Here is a 20,159-nt window from a genome sequence, read left to right as displayed (position 1 = left end):
GCATTTGTTTCATATTTGATTGATTGTGTACTTCGAAATATAGTTACAGTTGCCAAATTACTCAATTGGCATTCTTTAGTGCCATACAGTTTTGAAGGTATCGTTTGGGGAGGAAAACAAACAACAACTGGGGCCTGGACCTAGGCCCACTAGGCCTAGTCTGAATGTCTTTTTTTTACTCCATCTTCACAACCATTTTCATTACCTAGATCACCTTAAGAATCAAATCATGCTATGACGCTTCAAGCTTAACTTATAGGTTTAGCTTAATTATTCATTGCAGTTTCACTTTGGCAATCATTTAAACTAAAGCCTAGTCCACACATGGAGACTGAGTCGGCCGACTGTCTGCCGACTGTGCGCGGACAGTCGGCAGACAGTCTGTCAACACAGTTTCAGATACAAGTTTCCGATGTGTTTTGCGTCCACACTAGCCAGCCAGTGTTTCCATGTTTGTTGGTATGGTGACCGAGGAGGACGTAATTATATCCTGTGCGGGCTTCATTTTTCTGAGCCATGGGCCTGATGAATCTAGGAAGAGACGATGATGGACTCAACATTTTCTCGAGCAAGGTTTGTACGATGGTCGCAATCTTCTATCAGACCTTCAGATTAGGTGGAGGATTTAGTAACTTCACGAGGTCGACTTCTAAAGATTTTGAAATTTTGCTGGGCTTTGTTGGTCTTAAGATTTTAAACTTGAAGGGATGAACAATTCAATAAAATGTCATATAATGATATAAATCATTGAAAACTAATTCCAAAACTTTCAAGAAACTCAATCCAGCTCTTTTATTACCGCCCAAAAATCGTAATATTACCGCTTTGTAATCTAACTAAATGGGCTGAATGTTGAACACCTTCGGCTTGTATCCAGTCTCCTGTCTCCAGACACGTCCACACATGCAGACTTGAGACAAAAGTTTTGTCTCTTGTCTCCGTGTTTCCCATTCGAACGGAAAACAGAAAACACTGTATTTTGTCTCCAGAAACACCGAAATTTGTCTGCCTACAGTCGGCCGACATACTGGAGACAAAATAGCAACATACTGGAGACAGTTGGCAGACCATGTTTCCGCAGACAAATCGCCATGTGTGGACGAGGCTTAACATAAGTTAGGCCCAAGGTTAACAAAACTGCCTCCTTTGAGTTATAATAGGTCAACTGATATGTTAGTATAGTACTTTGCCTTAAAGGGAAATTACCGTTCGGGGGCTACCAGGTAGTGGCGATTGAGTCATCTAGTGTGGCCGAGCCTTACCTAGCTATCTTTTCTTGAGCACATTGCACAGAAAGTCTGTGAAACCGTTCCATGATTGTAGCTGGACTGACAACTCTGTTTGTCACATTACTTCAGGCTTGACCTAGGGGTTGCGGCATTACCACTTAGATCAAATCAATTAGGGTGATTTTGCAAGATTTGAACCCGAGACTTCAGGGACCGAAGTTCCGTTGCTCTACCACTAGACCAGCTCGCTCCCCTCAGTTACCAACACTTTAAACATTACAATCCCACCCGAGGCCCAGACTAAAGACATTGAAACATTGTATCCGTTCAAGTTATCTATTGATTTAGACATATAAATTCTCAATAGACATGATTTAGCCCCTGAATTGAGGTCTATAATGTAATAACTCAATTACCTCGTCACAGCTCTGAAGTTTCCGTATGACGGTCGTTTTGGCATCAAATTGCCATCCTTAGATAGTATGTAGGCCTACCATCCACCAGATTTGGCGTCGCCAAACTTTACACACATACGAAACACGATAAAAATCATTTAGGCTAAAATATTTAAAACAAGAGACGGCTTGTCGCGCACATGATGATCGATACCACCAGTAGGCCTACTGGTAGGTCTACGGAAGCTGACTGGACAACTGCTAGTTTGTACCAGCTGTGGCGGTATCTCCTGGTCTTTGATCCCTTGTCTGTGGCTTGCTTTGTTTGATAATATTATTGAAAATGGTGTGATATTAAAGTTTTAATTGATCATTTACTTGGATTCATTGTTGTTTCTCATTTTATGAGCTTTGTCTCATATCCTTCAAGGGTGTTTAATATTTCCATTAAATATAGGTGTGTAGATTTTCTAAGCCATTGTCCAAATCAAGTACCTAAAAGTGGTGATTATTATCTACCAGGTTTTGTGCGAACGTGGATTTTTGTTTGTCAGTTTTTCCGTTAGGGCGGTGTTCTATAGGACAGATATCCCGAGAACACCGCCCTAACAGAAAAACTAACAGAGGTAGGCCTAACTGTATTAGCCTATTAGCCTATTAGGCTTTAGGCTATTATAGATATAAATTCTTTACTAGCCTATTAATTTTCCTATGCGTAACTGAAATTCACATGTTTATATTCTGATTCATACTTAAAGCACACTTTTCTTATAGGTACGGTCCAGTAGATGACTAATAGCTTAAGGGGATTTAGCCAAAATCACGTAGGTTTAATAGTTTTCATTACGATACTAGTCCTGAAAATAGGTTTGAATGCGGCATTACCATACGAGTCCGGTAAACACATTTTGGACGAGTGACGTACAATATTTTATGCTACAGGTACTACTCTAAGCTAACTAAACAATAAAATATCTATGAATCCTTATATATTCTTACCGACTAAAGGACTAACAATCACTTCTTATATCCTCTAAGAGAGGTTACGTTTTTGTTTAAATAATCAGCTGATTGGTTACGTTAAGTTACTAGCCCGGTAAGTGGTGTTTTACCGTGCGAGCAAGACAGTTCCCAGGAAATTTTTGTGCGAGTACGTTTAAGCTTACCGGGCGAGTAACATAAGATACTTTACATCATAATACACAGAATAATTAATAGGTACGGTACATTGTAACGCTTAACACAACTTATTCACGGCATAGCATAAATTATAATATTTTTATATTACAGAAAATAAAATAGGCCGTTGCAGTTAGCTGTTTATTTCATTAGCTGACTAAGTGTATGGTAAAAGTACATAACGTTCATTTTTTGTGTTTGGGCACGGTAAAGGGCAACTTTCCAGCCTATCAATATGGATGGAAATGTACCTGTTTCTGTGTAGTATGATGTAAAAGCTCATTACAGTACAGTAAAATATAATGAAACCATTTGATTAAGCTGGTGGCAAACAGCTGTTTACTGGACTAAATCCTTGTGTGGGATGTTCGTTATAACAGTGTAGTGTGGCGTAAAATATATTTTTTAAGATGTTTTCCAGGGTTGAAATGTAAGAAGTAAAATAGCCTAATCTAATAAAAATAAACTAAAGGATTATCCTATTTAATTTAACTCTCGATTTTACTTCTGTACGAGATTCAAACAGAAAAAAGCACTTCCAACCATCCCTTAAACAAACACTTCAAATTATACCCTACTTGCTTTATTCATCTAGCATACATCACGTACCTCTGTCAATAATTACAATTAAAACAAGAATATACCTATACAAGTAAAAAAAAAAAAAAACATTAATGTTCTCTTCCAAGTGCAAGACTCCTTAATATGTACCTCATTACTTTTATCACAACTAAAAACACTTTTGAAACAATCTTGTCCACAATCCAATTTTCCATACAAGATTGTTGTAATTGATCATCTCAGTCGACACACTAAGTGAAAAGAATTGTAGTGTAGTGGTGTAGTGTGTCCAGAGTGGTGATGCATGATGAGCCAGTGTTTATGTCAGCAGTATGTCATGGTTGAGCCATAGCCACACCAGTCTAGTGTGTAGTGTGAATGTGTCTAGTGTGTGCTGGTGATCATATGGAAGACAATAGGAAAGAGGATGATGCCGGTGATTATTCTTTTATACATATGGCTTTGTACATTTTTTTAACGTAGTTTCCTTTTTGATGCATAACGAAATTAGGTTTTATAGGAGAGTGGTCTAGATCCCTCAAATTTAGGTTGGGTCAAGGAAAAACTTTAGGTGCAACTAGTGTCAATTGGAAAAGTATCTAGTTTGATTTTTTAGTTGAAAATGTATTTGAATTAAATTTATAAAGCCACGTAAAATAAAGGACCATTCTCTTTACTTGACACTTGTTTTTAAGAAACATTCAAGAATGTGTTTATCTCTACATCAACATGATCCACAATTGTTTTTCAATTCATTGTTTCTTTTGCTAACTTTTGGATGTATTCTAGAAACTGTCTATGAAGCCGCATTTACACGAGGCAATTAGACAGGCAGGTTACCTGCCTCTAGTGCATTTCAAGTTACCTGAGGCAGGTAACCTGCCTTCCAACTAGCTTTGCACCTTAAGAAATACTTAGTTGGGAATAGATCTGAAGGCAAGTTTTGATATAGAATTTAAAAATCTTACATCAGCTGAAGTTGTTGAGCTTTATCAGTATAAAAAGTGACTATTCTCATAATGGAGTTAAAGCCAATAAGATAATGACTAAAAAAATGAATTAGGGTAAGACAAGTTTTGGGAAATTGTTAGAATAGTTGGTGGGTTGAGGAGGAAAATCAATAATAATCTACATCTTTTTCGTTAACATGAGTAATTTTAAAACATTTTTGGTTCATCGACAAGTTTGACTCCTAAGTAATAAAATTTTAACGTAGACCAAAAACTTAAAACCGATGAAGAGATGTGGAACTATTTATGTCTAATAAAAATATTTTGCTGTAAACCATCCCTGAAATACCGAGCTCTCAACACTGTATCGCTAGTGATACACTTTTTGGTGACCTTTTTCCGCTGCTGATGTAATTGAATGTTGCTGCGATATTTGATGACATTTCTGAGCTTTGGCTTTTTTCCAGTGACATTTATTTACTTGCCAAATCATCTTTTAATATTTGACCAAGCTATTTTAACATTATTAAGCTTCCTATGAAATAGTTGTGTTTAATTTCTTCAAAATTTACATTGTTTGATATTAATTTGGTACTTTTGTTTATCTGTCACTGTGTTTGTAGTCACAGTTCTCAAATAATGACGTTTCTTTGGTTGTTTTGACATGTTTATTCTTTAGACAAAGTATTAGATTCGATTTATAAAACACGGGCAAAAGGGTGCTTGTTTTAATCAGATGAGTTTTATGGAACTTCTACATTAGTAAAATCTCCTCTGTTTTTTACTTTGTACTGTAGTTTTCTCAAATATCAAAGTTGTAGTTATTATTGGTACATAGGCTCAATTCTTAGTACAAGAACAATCTCTTACAAATATTATTTCCTGCTATCTCATCTGTTTTTCTTTATTTTGTGCATTGATAGGAATTAGTACTGGTAACCAATAGTAGTAGCATACAGAAGGGCAATATATAGTGTGATTGTAATACACCAGGACCTTCATAATGAGACAATACAAGTCACCGTCGATAACAAGTCACACTTGATAACAAATAATTTTCAAATCCCCTTGAATTTATTTTACCCCTGGTTTTACTCCTGTTATTGCAAACTTTACCTTGATAAATTTGACAAAATTGCCATGAGTCTCGTTTACGAGGTTCTACTGTATTTTTTAAAGCTGATTTAATAACTGATCCCCGAAGGACAACTAGTGTTATGTGTTTGACGTGAAGTGTGCACTGCTCGGAACAGAGGCTGCAAGTGTCAAATGACAATGGCTGTCTCAGCTCAAACTTCCCACATGTCAGCAACAATGATAAAATTAGAAAATATCTCATACAATACAGTGAGCCTCCAAAAACTACTATCTTGATTTACACCTGAAAATATACCTTAATCGCAAACAAACTCAGTTAGCTTATAGTTTCTTTCTTACTGTACAATTGCTGATTGTTTATTTGACAAACACACAAATAATGCTGATGCTACAGGAACATCTGTGAATGGCTGGTGTCTTTGTAAACTCAGCTGATAGTAATGCTGATCATTAAAATTGGGTTTTATTGTACTGGGTTAATTACAAATATTGTTCCTAATTTGATTATAAATATTACTGGTTAATAGTGTATTACACTACTAGTCACGAAAGTGACCCATTTCGGGGCGAGATAGTTTTTTACATCAGGGAACTTCAGTTGTAACTTTGTTGATGTCAGGTAAATTATTGTTTTGAGGTAGCGAAGGGGTTGCCATATTGAACATTTATAGTTCTATGTATCCGTGTAAAAGCTTCTTGAGTTTATCATAAGTTGTAACCATTGTATTTCTTTGTATAACAAATAACACTATATTTTATGTACACTTGAAATCATCTACACATCATTTGTTTAGATTATAACCTTATATTTTACAACCATTTGGCTGTATATTTTACCTATGTTTGTCGGGGATCCTTCAGAAACATGCTTAGTTGCTTCTAGTTCTTTTTTGTTTCATTGGATGTCTACATGTTTTAAAAGGCAAGGTATGGTAACTATAAAGCAATAAACGTTTTCTCTTGTTTATTAATTCAGCTCATCTATATGCTCAGGAAAGGTGGCTTTTATTTATTTATTTTTTTTTTTGACGTTTGACTGGATATCCAAATTTTTTCAGAGGCAAGGTTTATGGTAACTTCAAACACAAATGTCTTGTGTGTTATCAACTCAATGCTTATCGAAATGCTTATGGAAGTGGCTTTTAGTTCTTTTTGTGTATGGCACAAGGCTACAGTAGAATGTCTTGTGTTCTTATCTACTCAGCTCACAGAAATATTCAAACCATAGCACATTGAAAGTGGTGGCTTTCACATTTTTTTTATGTGATTGTTTGACTGCCACATGTTTAAGAGGCAAGGCTGTATGTTAATTGAGTTTTACAATGGCTGCTTCAAGCTGAAATCTGCTTCTATGACAACATAAATTATTTGGTAATCAGCTGTTTTTATACAGACATTATTTTAAAAGTAGGGCCTACTCTTTGTTCTTCTAGCGATATGACCTGTTATACGTCATAATATGTCCAGAACTTACAGGATATGAAAACTCACCAATTGTTCATCCTTGTGTAACCCTGTAGTTTTCTCGAGAAGGTGCTGATTTGACTATATTTTTATGCTGTGCTACACCGATGACATTTCTACGGTGTCTTTTGTATGGGTAGGGTACAGTCCAAACATTTGTGTTACTATTTGTGGCATCAATTGATAGTCCAAAGACAAAATCTTCACATCTGGCCACAATTTTTATCGATTGGGATTGAACCAGCGACCTTCAGCTTGAAGGTGAGCACAACCTCATGGACAGCCATACAGCTGACTGGTTGGTCAGGTGATGCAGTCTGTACCAGTAAGGTAACTTGAGATGCTACAATGGCCGCACTTGGAATGTACTCACCTTGTCACCGACCTTGACGTAAACTTGTTGAACATCTTAATTGCTGATTGCTGAGATTTATCCTTTTATGGTAGGTTAAAATCATTGCTAGGTAACGTGATTATTTTGTATGTACTGGTTAAAGATTGGAGGTGACAGATCAGCTTCCCTAAGGACTTGACAGATCGATATGGTTTTACAAAAGATTTATGTTTTAGAATGCTCGATTATTAGTATTTTTAGTGAAAGACTGGACCAAAGAATCAGATCTCAGTCAGTAACATATCTGTCATCTGATTTATTCAATACTCATCCTTCACTCACATTCTTAAATGATAGTCAAAGATTATACACTCTGAAATATCGCCATTGTATTGTTGCTATTTCCAAGGCGCATTTTTGTTTTAGAGGGTTAAATTTTATTAAATAAATTAAACCTGTAATTTGGCATAACATTTGGGATGCAGTTGGGAAGTGTTTTATTGTCAGCATCGTCGGTTTTTGGAGTGAAATAAGTACAATTAAATTTAACGTCAACTTATCATAAAAATGGTGACGATTTTGGTAAATTAATATTTCTCTATGCATCTCAATCTACAGGTGAGTTTTCTTACACGTAAAATTGTCGACCTAAAACACTGATAATAGTTACAAAATGTCTCAGAATTAGTTAAGAATAGGCCTACTCATAACTAGTAAAATATGTAGGTATTCTTGTTTAGGAAAGGTAATGAAAACGATATTAGTTAATAAAATAAATATCAAATTCGAGAAATTGAATTACATTTTTTAATTCTTGTAACCTCAATTTGATTTCTTCATAGTCTATATGATCTATTAAATTCTTAATACAATTGTCTATTAATTATTTATTTTTGTAGTTTAAAAACATAATTTAACGTCGTAAGGAGGTTTTCAATATTTAGCCGGGTACTGCTAGGCGAGGCCCGTGCAATGTGCGCCTGCCGAAATCGATACGTAACCCGCTACACACCGGCGCACTGCAGACCAATGGACCAACGGCGCGACGAAATGTCTACTATCTGTTGTTTCTCTTGTAAGTCTGTTTACAATAATCAGCTGTAAGTTTGCAACAATTGCCAACAATGCTAAACTAACTCTGTTTCTTTCTGTTCTCGGTGCTGTTTCCCTGTCTGCGTATCGCCACAGCTGTAAGTATTTTGTTTTGCTCGGTTGGCTAACCTGCAAGCCGCATTGTTTGTATACATTGCGTACATGCATGCTTTCACGCACTATGTGTATGTTTGTTTTGATACATTTGTGTGTAACGGATTAATAGTTTTAGGCTAACTAAGAATTTGCTTAACATTTTAAAGTGGATAACATCATTGAAATGTAAACTTGTAGCCTATGAAAATCACAACACGTATAAGGAATAGGCCTAGCTTGAAATAAAAATAAATATAAATTGGAGTTTGGACTATTTTAAAAGGAACTCTTCTCTTAATGATGTCCTCCACCAATACAAGGCCGTGGCGAGACAAATGTGGCAACGTCGCAGGCCTGGCCAACTGAAACAGCTGTTGCACTAATACACAATCTAGTATCTGTGCAATGTTTTGTTGTTGCTGTTATTGCCATGGCAATAGGCCGCCGGTGCGACGTTGCCACATCAACGCCGCTGCAGAGAAGGCTATGGGTAAAGTATGGAAGCTTTGTTTGCGTGTTTTATCAATAGCCTGTTATCAGAGGATGTGGCTATCTTTGGGTGCAAACTCGAGGCTATCGTAGTCGATTTGTCCGTAGATACAGCGGGGTTTATTTTCTTCAGTAGGTTTTGGAGTAACATAATATAGAATATAGATATAGATTCAACGTTTTGTACCATTGGAATCAACATTCAACATTTTTTAAAACCCTCTATTGATGTAAATGTGTATAAATTATATTTTATAGATAATTTAATAACGAATTCGAGAAAAATAACACGACGTTACAATTGAATCAATTATTAGAGGCATGTACAATCCTATGAGTTTACTCATAATTGAATAGATCATTAAGTTTTTCTTCGTAGAAGCTTAGGTCTACTCTAATTCTAAGCATACGTGGTTGACAAATTTAATTCACAGTTCATCTTCATTTTATCTGTAGAAAGAAAATCAGTGCGTTTACTAATTTACAACACGATCTTTCGACGTAACATTTTGTAAAATTTTAACGTCTTCTGCAATGTAAGTATTTAGCATCAGTGTGAATTGCAAAAGAAATACTGTACAGTAAACAATAATTTCCTCTACTTGCATTGAATCATGCATAACTAAAGTAATGACACTATCTTTTTCTAGATAAAATTCATTGTTACCTTTTTTCCTGTCAGACCTCTCTTTCAACCATGGATTCGTCGTCTTATCTTCAGACATCTTTTCACTACGATTTTGACTGTTCATACTCTATTTTATTTTTTCCTTCACTATCAGAACACTCGTATGGTTCACCCAAAGTGTTTTAAAACTTGCAAACGTAACGTAATTCGCACCGTCTTTTGTTCTCAATACGTTTCTTGATAAGGCGCGATAAGGTCATTATGATAAGCCAAGATTGACGGCTTCGTAACTTATCACTGTGACCTTTGTTATCAGTGATAATTGCCCCCTTTGTTTTGATATCTGGATTGATAGCTCATCCCGCGGGTGCTTGGATATTGAAAATTAATCTTGTTGGGAAAGACAAGAAATTGTTTGGTAAATGGTTAGGGAGTTGGTAATTTTGTCGGTTGTCGTGTTTTGTGTTTTTGAAAACAGTTTCTACTGTGCGTTTTCATTGACGTTCTCTAATCGTTGAACGACATTCATTACGTCATACTCTATGGTACTTGGGTTGGTAATGTCTTTACATCAGAAAGAATAATGTACCTTCGATTTAAGGTTGTAGCTTGTGACCTTATAATCATAATGGATTTCGGTAGATGATTGTGGGGCCTGCAGTTATACATTTTAACATTGGTTGTAATGCAGTTGTTCACACCTTTTTTTCAATATTGTCCATCAATAAGGTTCCTTAAATCTAAGACTTGAATACGAAAACTAGACATTATATCTATAAGGCCTAGTTGTAGCCAATATTTTATTCAAACGGACATAGTTGATAATTCACTAGGGTGTGATACAAGCATCGATGTATAGAGTTATTATACATCGATGGATACAAGTCAGTTCCATTTCTCCCATAGTTTTTTGATAGTTTATGAGTAAAATATGCTGTTAGCACTCTAGGTTGTCATTTAATTTAGTTTTGGCTTTTAAAGATTTCGTATTTGACAGAAACTAGTAGTTTATCTTCTACAACTTCTTGGGAATATGATGCCTTAGGTGATCCTTAAATTTATTGTACAGTAAAGGGTTATATAGCTTCGGTGTTCATTGATAATCCGATTTCGCAACAAATCGCCGATCCTCGCTTACAACAAACAGGTTCATAAACACTTTTATCTTTGTTCAGCACTGGAAGTATATGCCTTCCAGAGAAATATACTTTAGGAGGGACGCTACAATTAAAAAGTTCCTATTGAAGTTTTCACAAGTGTGTATTCGCTATTAAAATACAACAACTCGGACACCTTCTATACTGAACTTGTAAACTAATTTATTGCTCTTTTCTCCAACGTTGACATGGCAATGGGTCCTGTTCTCCTGCTGCTCAGTCATAAAGTTTAAACATAAAAGTCCCTATTCAATTTAAGCATGATTTTGTAATGTCTTAATCTCGTTGCGAAAGTTTTTATACAAATCGATACATCTCTGTCACACTAATTACAACTCTTTTCTAGTTCAGTTATGGAAATGAAATCTATAGTTTTATCCGTCAACATTTAAACATTGATTTTCTATTTAAGAGTTTTTGAACTTGCTACAAAATGTTTATCTTCTCTTTAAGAAACTAATAAGTTACTAGATAGGAGGGTTTTTAGTTCTAGTAGTAAAAATTTTTTTAGCCAAGTTTGTAGAATGTAAAACATATACAAATCGATCACCTTCTCTCTTCAACTCGTAAACTAATTACGCTTCCCTTTGAATTTGAATCGGCTCTCGACTCGACGCGTACTCGATTACCCGGGGGTGGTGGGGGCGGCGCCGGACCTCCCCGAAGATGCCCGAACTGTTCCGAACGTGGGCAAGCCTCGGCGGCACCACACACAGTAGTGAGTGAGTCTGAGTCAGTGTATGTGTGAGTGCTGTAGTGATGAGTGCGAACGGAGTGGCGGGCAAACCCGCGACAACACCGGCGTCCTACCATTACACCTCCAGCAGCAGTCTGCTCGCCGCCTCCACCAAGACCCCACCCCCGACATTGCCCAAGTACACGGCGGCCAGCCCAGGGACCTACAGACTGGCGGGCCTAGAGAGGTTGGCCAACAGACAGCGGCTGTTCGACCAACCCGACTCCGCGGCGGTGAGTCTATATATAGTGACCATATGGTGCACGTGCCGGGGGCGGTGGTTCGGAATCTATGGGGACGTCTGCTGAGTGGGAAGTCGTGTAAACTTTGAGGTTAGGGCCTGCTATTGAGTTGGCAGAGGATATGAATTTATCAATGAGTGGTACTGTAGTATTTGAGTTGGTAGAGAGGAATTCATCAATGAGTAGTAGTAGTGGCTAAATGGATTTGAACCTAGATTACCCGTTGGGAAACTGTTTTCTAAAAGTCTTGAATAACTCAGGTTTAACCCAGTGTAATGCGTTAATTGCTATAACTTGAGTTGAAACGATGGTAGGAACTCATTAATGGAGTTATCGTAGCTACCCGGGTGTGCCGAATCTACTTTTAAAGGTACAAACTCGTGTGTTATAAGGGCGGTTCGCGTAGATACTTCATCCATGATAAAATGCAGAATATGGTGGCTAAAAGTCTCGGGAGAACGTTGTTGCAAGTTTTAATTTAATTGAAGAACACGTTTGAATGATCCCCGGTGGTGTAAAATCTAACAAAACATGATCCCCAGTAGTGTAAAATCTAACAAAACATGATCCCCATAGTGTAAAATCTAACAAAAATGATCCTCAGTAGTGTAAAATTTAACAAAAAATGATCCCCAGTAGTGTAAAATCTAACAAAACATGATCCCCAGTTGTGTAAAATCTAACAAACCATGATCCCCAGTAGTGTAAAATCTTACAAACCATGATCCCCATAGTGTAAAATCTAACAAAACATGATCCCCAGTAGTGTAAAATCTAATAAAACATAATCCCCAGTAGTGTAAAATCTTCTACATCACTTCAACACAGACAACTTCAACAAATACCTCTAATACCATCAGTTTTTGCATGTTGGGACGTCAGTAAGTAACCATAATTATTTGTGAAGCCACGCAGCCAAATATACGACATTTCTGGTTGCTTTCCACAACACACATTTTACACATTGATGATCTTTGAGTAAGATATTTTTTTTAATTGCTTGTGTCTGTAGGTACAGTATCTCCTATGCCGTGTGATTGTAGGAGAGAACTCATAGTGAACCGGACACGACGTCATATTCAAATTTGACGCTACGAAGCGTAAAAGACATCTTGGGAGCAGCCAACCATAACTCGCAATTTGTTTACAAAACAGATCCAATAACATTACATTTCAAGGTTGCACATGGAAGGTGTAGAAAACTATAATGGATAAGAACTTTTACAGCACTTGTGTGAAAAGTTTCGATTGAAAAGCTAACATGTTCGACACTTCGCTTATCACTATTCTTATCAGAGTTTCCTGAACTCAGCCTCCTCCCATTGATAAGATTGTCAACGTTGGTTTAGTTTAGCCTTTAACGCGTAAACATTTTTAAATGCTTTTTAATTTATAATCAACTCTTGTAGGTACATAATTTCCCCACCATTTTTATGCTTTAGGAATCAACAGTTTTATTGATATAATAGTCCACTAAAATAAAATTACAACTTCATTTAACACCACAAGATTCATGCATTAATGAATTACTTGGCTAGTTTCCAGTTGGCATAAACGAGATGTGTCAAGTTCACAAGTTTTAAGTTTAGCTATATAAGTTATGTTTGCGCAAAAACACTTTTTTTATCCCCAACAAGTTCGTGCTAGATCGACTTAATCGGCGAGAAAATGTGAAAGACGTAGAAAATTATTTAGACTGTATCTTGCCTATAATTTAATTTATTCGACACATTTTAGCGAATTTCCCTATAGGGAAGTAGCTATTACCGTAGGTGGCACGGTAAGACCTAGACCCGGGACCGATTTACTTTTTCATTTTGATGTCCCCAGAGGCCAAAAACACTATTCGTTCAAATTTTTATATATGTATTTATATATACGAGAGGTCGTCCAGTGGTCGAAACTCGGCCAAAAATATGTAATGTACTCACTTCTCTATTTTCACCCCACACTGTAAATAAAACATGTGATTGGAGTTTCTTCCATTTGTTTTGATTTTCTGTTTATATTTCGTCACCAGCATGGCAACGCATAAGATCCATGTTAATTTTTTCAAATTTTTTAATTCATTTTTTGTGCTTATCTTTGAGCCTATTTAAATTTATAAAGGGATTCTGCACACCTACAGGAAAATTGCTTTCTAACGGTATGCGTAGATTTACCCTACGATGCACACAAGCTGAGAAAAAAGGTTTTAAAGAAACATGCTTGCCTATTAATATATAGATAGATATCTATATATATAATTCCGTAAGTCAAATTTTTGTAAAGAAATTGTGAGTGACTGGATGGCCGTAGAAGGATGGGAGGGGTCTTATTTTAAAGGTCTTGACGTGAATTTTGAGGGAAAACTATTCATTTTTCTTATTTTTTTACCATAAATTCGCAACAGAATAAAACTTTTCCCATTAAAACAACATGGGGTTTAATTTGTTTACATCTTTTGAAATTAAAACAGCTGTGCCACAGATTTGAAAACAGTGATCAATACACGCATTTGGTTAACTTTTAGCCAGTCAACTATGAAATGTATACTATAATAAAACTGAAATATTGAAGATTAGTCAGAAAATTCTTTGTTTATATTTAAATCATATACTCAAGTTTCATTTTTTCATGCTTTTACGTTATTGTCGTGTTAAAGGAATAAACGACATAGAATAAATATTCTGTATAAATAATCAAAGAGTCGAAATTAAATCTAACTTCTGTTTTGTTTTTATTTTTAAATCATATGTTCAAGTTTATTTTAAATGATGTTGTTTTCTTTATATTTCTACACATTTTAAGGTTAAGGTTGTGTAAATATATACAACTAAAATAACCTATAAATGTTATTGGTTCTAAAATGGTGTATTTGCATTCCTTCGTAAATAAATTTTTTTAGTGCAGTGAATATACAACGTAGAATAATCATATTCGATCATACTTTTATAAAATCACCAGGGATTCAAGATGTTTTGGTATGTAGGCTGCTGGATATATATTCTTTTCATTATAAGTACCGTAATTAATTTGAACGCCAGGGGAATACCACAAAGGCGGGGAACTGTTCATAGGAATGACAGTGCGCGTAGGAGAGCAAGAGTAGATAATGACGAACTTAATCAAGATATGTTATAACCCCTTTTTAGGAGACCCATGGTAGACGAGAGAAATGTAAAGATCCATGATGCAGGATTATTGGACCAAGAGTGCATTCAATGTAGTGCTCTTCATTTTAGAGAAGAACTAACGAATAATCATTTTATGACATGTTGCCATAACGGACTTATTAACCTTCCTCAGTCAAAAACTAATGTAGAACTTAAAAGTTTGTTTGAAGAGAGCCCACAACTGTATAAATTCATTCGACAATGCAACAGTGCGATGGCTTTTGCTTTTTTTTCAGCCAGTAAGAAAGATATTCCAGGAAAAGGACCATACTGTTTCAAAATTCAAGGACAGATTTATCGTTCAATCTCAGATTTGCTGCCTCAACATGATGAAGACCCCGTGTATGGCCAATTGTACATTATTGACACATCAACAGCAACAGAAATTCGTCAAAGGCGTCGAGAAAATAGTGACTTAAAACCTGAAATATTGTCAAAACTAGCTGAAATTCTATTAGAAAATCCATTTGCACAAATTTACAAAAGAGTTTCGGAAGAAATGGTTGTACAAGGTGACAGTGAATTAGAACTTAGGTCTGTAGACAGGATAAATATGGATCGTCGTAGGTATAATAAGCCTACTGCAGATGAAATTGCAGGCGTCTTCAATTCATCTGAAGGCGAACCTCCAATGAATTTTTAAAATTCCAAACAGGGAAGCTTTTATTTATCCTCATTAACCACAAGACCAAAGCTACCTTAGTAAACCAGTATTTATTCACAAAATGATATGTTTGCTGCCTTTTCATGTTAAACCACTGGAGTGATTCAAGGTATTGCAAAAAGTTGTTTTACATTTGAGCTTTTTAGGGACTTATGTCCCTACAAGCCACTAGTATATATATATATATAGACTTATATATATATATATATATATACGTCCGTGAACGCGATAACTTGAGTAATTTTTGTCCGATTTTGATGAAATTTGGTTTAAAGGTGTAAAGCGGGATAAACTTGAATGAGTTCGCGAACCAGCACGATCGGACCATGGGAACGGGGCTTTACGGGGGGTTTTATGGGGTAAAAATTGGTTTTTCTCACTTTTGCCCCTCAAAACACAAAATTTCCCAATTTCTGTTTAGACCTTTTTAAAGAGCTTAAAAAAACAAATAATTTAGTATATAAAAGTATTTTTGTTCAATTATTAGTAACGGAGAAAATTAAAAAAAAATGTAAATTTAAAAGTCCCATGTTATTCTTATGGAGAATGTTGTCAAATGTTGTAGTTTGCTTGTTTATGAATATATTTTGATCAAACTTGTCAAATTTATTTATTTTGTACTAAGCTATCAATATTTTACTCAAAAACAGACTTTATTTATTTCCTTGTAGCAGCAAACCTAGGTACTCGTTAAACCTAATGTTATTAAAATATAAATTAACTAAAAATCAATTCAGACAAATGGAAATTCGCTTAGTCGGCAGGTTTGCTGCGGCGGGGGTATTCTGCTATATATACATTTTTGTGCAAAATAAAGATATTTGATTTGACTTTCACCCATCTTCGCCTAATTGCACCATGGTTGGCGTCGCACAAATCAGATATAATTGTTAGGTATTTTGTACACATATGAGCTGTCTATTGGCAGTCAAATGGCTTGTCGACCAAGTGACTTGTCGATGAAATGGTTCACTCTAGTTTGAAACCGAAAAAGTATCTATCCTTTGGTCAGATCGTTTAGGATAACCCCAGGATCGTTTGCGAAATCTTTACTTAAATCTTACTTGTAAACTTACATACTACAGTATACTCGTGTAATTGGTGTTTACAAGGGCAATGAAAGCTTGATGATTGGTTAACAGCCGTCGATGCGGGACTATTGTCGGCCAAATGGTATAACGGTGCTATTAACTTCATTCAATTGACTACTGTGGAGACTTTGACGATTTTCTTAAAGTAAATTTTATTCCTACATGTTTTTCGTTCTAAATATTAGAAGCGAACAAATTAATCTCGTCTCTATCGTTGTCGATTTTTACAAATTTTTGTGTTAACCTTTATTCTTTGTAGTTAGGTTTTTTATACAATAGTATGTCATAAACCCACTTATGGCAATACTTCTACATGCACAGTTGATGCATATGGCACTATTGATTTAATGACTCAGAATATTGGGAAACACATGGTTAGTCATTGTATGGCGTTGATTCGATTCTTTTCATCGACTAATTATTGTACGTTAATGCGCAGGTATGGCGGTGGAAATTTATTGCCAAACTTTTATTTTGGCTTAGGGAAGTCTAAAGTGATAAGTGATAGAGATTATAAGAGAATGCTGTAAAACGAAGGTGGTGTTTATTTATTCTATGCTATCAGTGTTGAATTGTCAATTTAAGGATCTCATTTAAATGTTTATAGTTTTTCGTTTTTCCTACTCGTCGATTTTGGACATAGTGGCAGTTTAGTTTCATAACCAACAAATTTATTTTAATTCCTACAAGTAGACACCCATTTAAAAAAAATACACTAATTTGCAATTTAAATCACTGACATGTACGTTTCATTTCCGCCGTATCATTTCAACCCGATTTCACTTCACACATTTTATTCTGCCCAAAACACAAAACTTGTTAAATGTAAATTCTAATATTCGGTTTGGGTTTTTACTGGCTACGTGCTTCTGTGCTATATAGGACCACCTGAATTAATTCCTACATATTCAATGACAATCTTAAGAAATGCACTTGTAAAAAGTCTAGAAATAAATTTCAAAAGTGTCCCACCAAAAATAGCGGAATTTATATAGAATCTAGGTTTCAATCTACTTCGTAATGTTTGTGCCAAATACCGAGTATACATGATGAACGAGATAGTGTGACGGAGTACAAGATAAGACGGACGAGTATAAGATAGTGTGACGGAGTACAAGATAAGACGGACGAGTATAAGATAGTGTGACGGAGTACAAGATAAGACGGATGAGTATAAGATAGTGTGATAGAGTAGACAAGACAGGAAAATCTCAGTGTTTCAGCAGTGAATGGACCAGAGTCCATTGTAGTAGGCTACGCTGGCGGCATGTGAAGTGATGTAGACGTAGACGCCGCCCCGACAAGGTCATCAACTACCGGATGATTCATCCGATCGATAATCGGATCGCCACCTCAGTGACTCATCCGGCCGAATCGCAAGATTGCTACTCTCCAATGTGATGTGTTTGGGGATGTCTGTCATAGGGAGATAAACTTATGACGTCACGTTATCGTAACAGAAGTCCGAGAAATATTTTGAGAAATTTAGGTTTAAATTCGTACACTTATTCTAGTTGGCAAATGGAATATTTTCACGATTTTACACTGATCTTGGTGATTCGGTTCTTGGTGTGTGTCAGAAATTTACAGTTCTACTTTTGCTGCGAATTCGTTTTGAGATTACTCCTAGTTACTATGCTTTCTCAAGATAGATAATGCTTGAATAGTTTTTAAACGTTTTAACACTATCCATCCCTATTTGAAAATACATAACCTTAGTTCCGCTGTATGGTAATACTTTTGACGTCTAACTGAAGTATAAACTGTATATGGATCTGGATCAGTTGTAGCAAATTTGTATTCGAAACTGATAAAGTTAAATGAGCAGCTCTCAGAATAGCCAATGTTTAAATATCGGCAATTATTAATGAGTTGTAAAGGATACTATATAGTTGACAGTTGTCATTTTAGTTTGGTGTGGTTAAAAATTGGAGTGTACGTCATCGATATGGTCTTTCATTTTCATCATTATGCATTTGTAGGACAGAATTGATAATTGACATCAACACATCCTATCGTTAGCTAGATCACTATGTTCATCTGAATTTTAAAACTGGCAACAACTTAAACGTGTACAACAAAGTAAAGGATAACGCATTTTTCGATACATTCGAAAAAGTCTGGAGGTTCAAGGAACATTTCACATGTGAGAAGTCGCTAGACATGCAAAAACGTCTCAAACGACCGCGTGTGGGCGACTAAGGTCAAGGCAGCTACAGCTGTGGTGTGATACAACTAGCAGATGTACTGTGTGATGCAGAGAGGGTAGACGCGTTGCCATGGAGACATTGAACCCCCTACGCCAGACCACGCTACACTGTGACGTAATTTACTAGAGGTTTGTAATGGACGTGATGATAACTCGTAATGCGTGATAGTTAGACTCGTAACGCAAATTTATCTTCTGTATACTAAGTTACCCTGTGAGCTAAATTCAAAATACAGTAGGTTTAGAGTCGGAGTCGTCTCATTAAGTCTACATTGTTCTAAACCATAGCCTCCTCTTTTAAGGCCGCGGTGTTTGTATGTGGCAACGTCGCACCGGCCGGTTCGACAGTAATAACAAACGTGTACACATATTGCATATCAGTGCAACAGCTGTTTCGGTAGGCCGAGGCTGCGACGTTGCCACTTTTCTCTCGCCGTGTCGTCGTCAGATGCTCTGTCTTTCGTGAGTTAGCTAGCGTTTAGTGATATTGGATTGAACTTACAGTGATATTGAACACTTGGCCACTTTAGCCGTTTATTGGACAGATAATATTTTTATTTTGTTGTTTATTGTATGACTCAACAACACTGTCAATGTATATGTGTTCTCACGTCACGATTATCCTCATGACGTACCCCCCAAGGTCTTCTGGTTGGTAATATTCCAACGTTTCGTCTGCAAAACATCTACTGTACTCTTCCTCGACTATGCATACATTATTGGTTTAGTCTCTAGTATTCTCTATGGCAGCTGTAATTTGTATACCATCGTCTTCTCTGATATTATCAAACATGATATGATAATTTTCTTTCAGCGAGTATAACATTGCCTGATTATGTATGTGACATTGGCTTTGTTCAGTATTGTTTTTTTCTCTTTTGTTGTCACATTAGGTTCACCATTGTTGTTGTAATGTATTTTCTAGCTCGCAGTTTATGTTTGAAAGTACAATTTCTATATTTGTCAAAAATAAGCTACCTTAATCGAATAAACTATTTTATCTCCACTCCTCCCAATTTTGTGTATCTTTCTTATCCTCTTGCATGTTATCAAATAAATTCTTCACACCATGATATATCCAAAATTTTTATTTCCTAATTGTTTCTTGTTAACCTATATGTCCCTAAATTTGTTCATACAGCAGGCTGCGATTTCTTCTAAGAAAAAAAATACCATGCAATCCGTACAAGAAGACATGCATAAGAGATTGGGAAATAAACGCTAGTTTTCCTTCAAAAAACACTATACTCTGTATGATTTGACCTGTCTCCCGACCAATTGTTTAAGGTCCAAGGTAAACGTTGGGTCAGGAGACTGGCTCAAACATACCGACTATATATCTCTGTTCATCGTTACATGTAACCACAACTTTCCAAACTCCTTAGGTATT

General features: G+C 36.0%; 1 protein-coding gene across 3 annotated transcripts in view; it reads left to right on the top strand.

The window, feature by feature from the left end:
• Nucleotides 1–11,413: 11,413 nt before the first annotated feature.
• The window catches only part of LOC128996282 (septin-7-like), a 66,883-nt gene continuing 58,137 nt past the window's right edge, over nt 11,414–20,159 (top strand). For all 3 annotated transcript variants that reach the window (XM_054421494.1, XM_054421493.1, XM_054421495.1), the window contains exon 1: nt 11,414–11,641. In XM_054421494.1, coding sequence (XP_054277469.1) covers nt 11,432–11,641 — 210 coding nt within the window. In that variant the 5' untranslated portion in view covers nt 11,414–11,431. The remainder of the gene's footprint in view (nt 11,642–20,159) is intronic.

The sequence above is a fragment of the Macrosteles quadrilineatus genome, unplaced genomic scaffold (genome assembly GCF_028750875.1).
Source record: "Macrosteles quadrilineatus isolate MER2022 unplaced genomic scaffold, UCM_ALF_1.0 Scaffold_6__1_contigs__length_79288215, whole genome shotgun sequence".
NCBI lineage: Eukaryota > Metazoa > Arthropoda > Insecta > Hemiptera > Cicadellidae > Macrosteles > Macrosteles quadrilineatus.
Note: the sequence above shows the minus strand (reverse complement) of the source record. Positions and strands in the feature narration are given on the sequence as shown.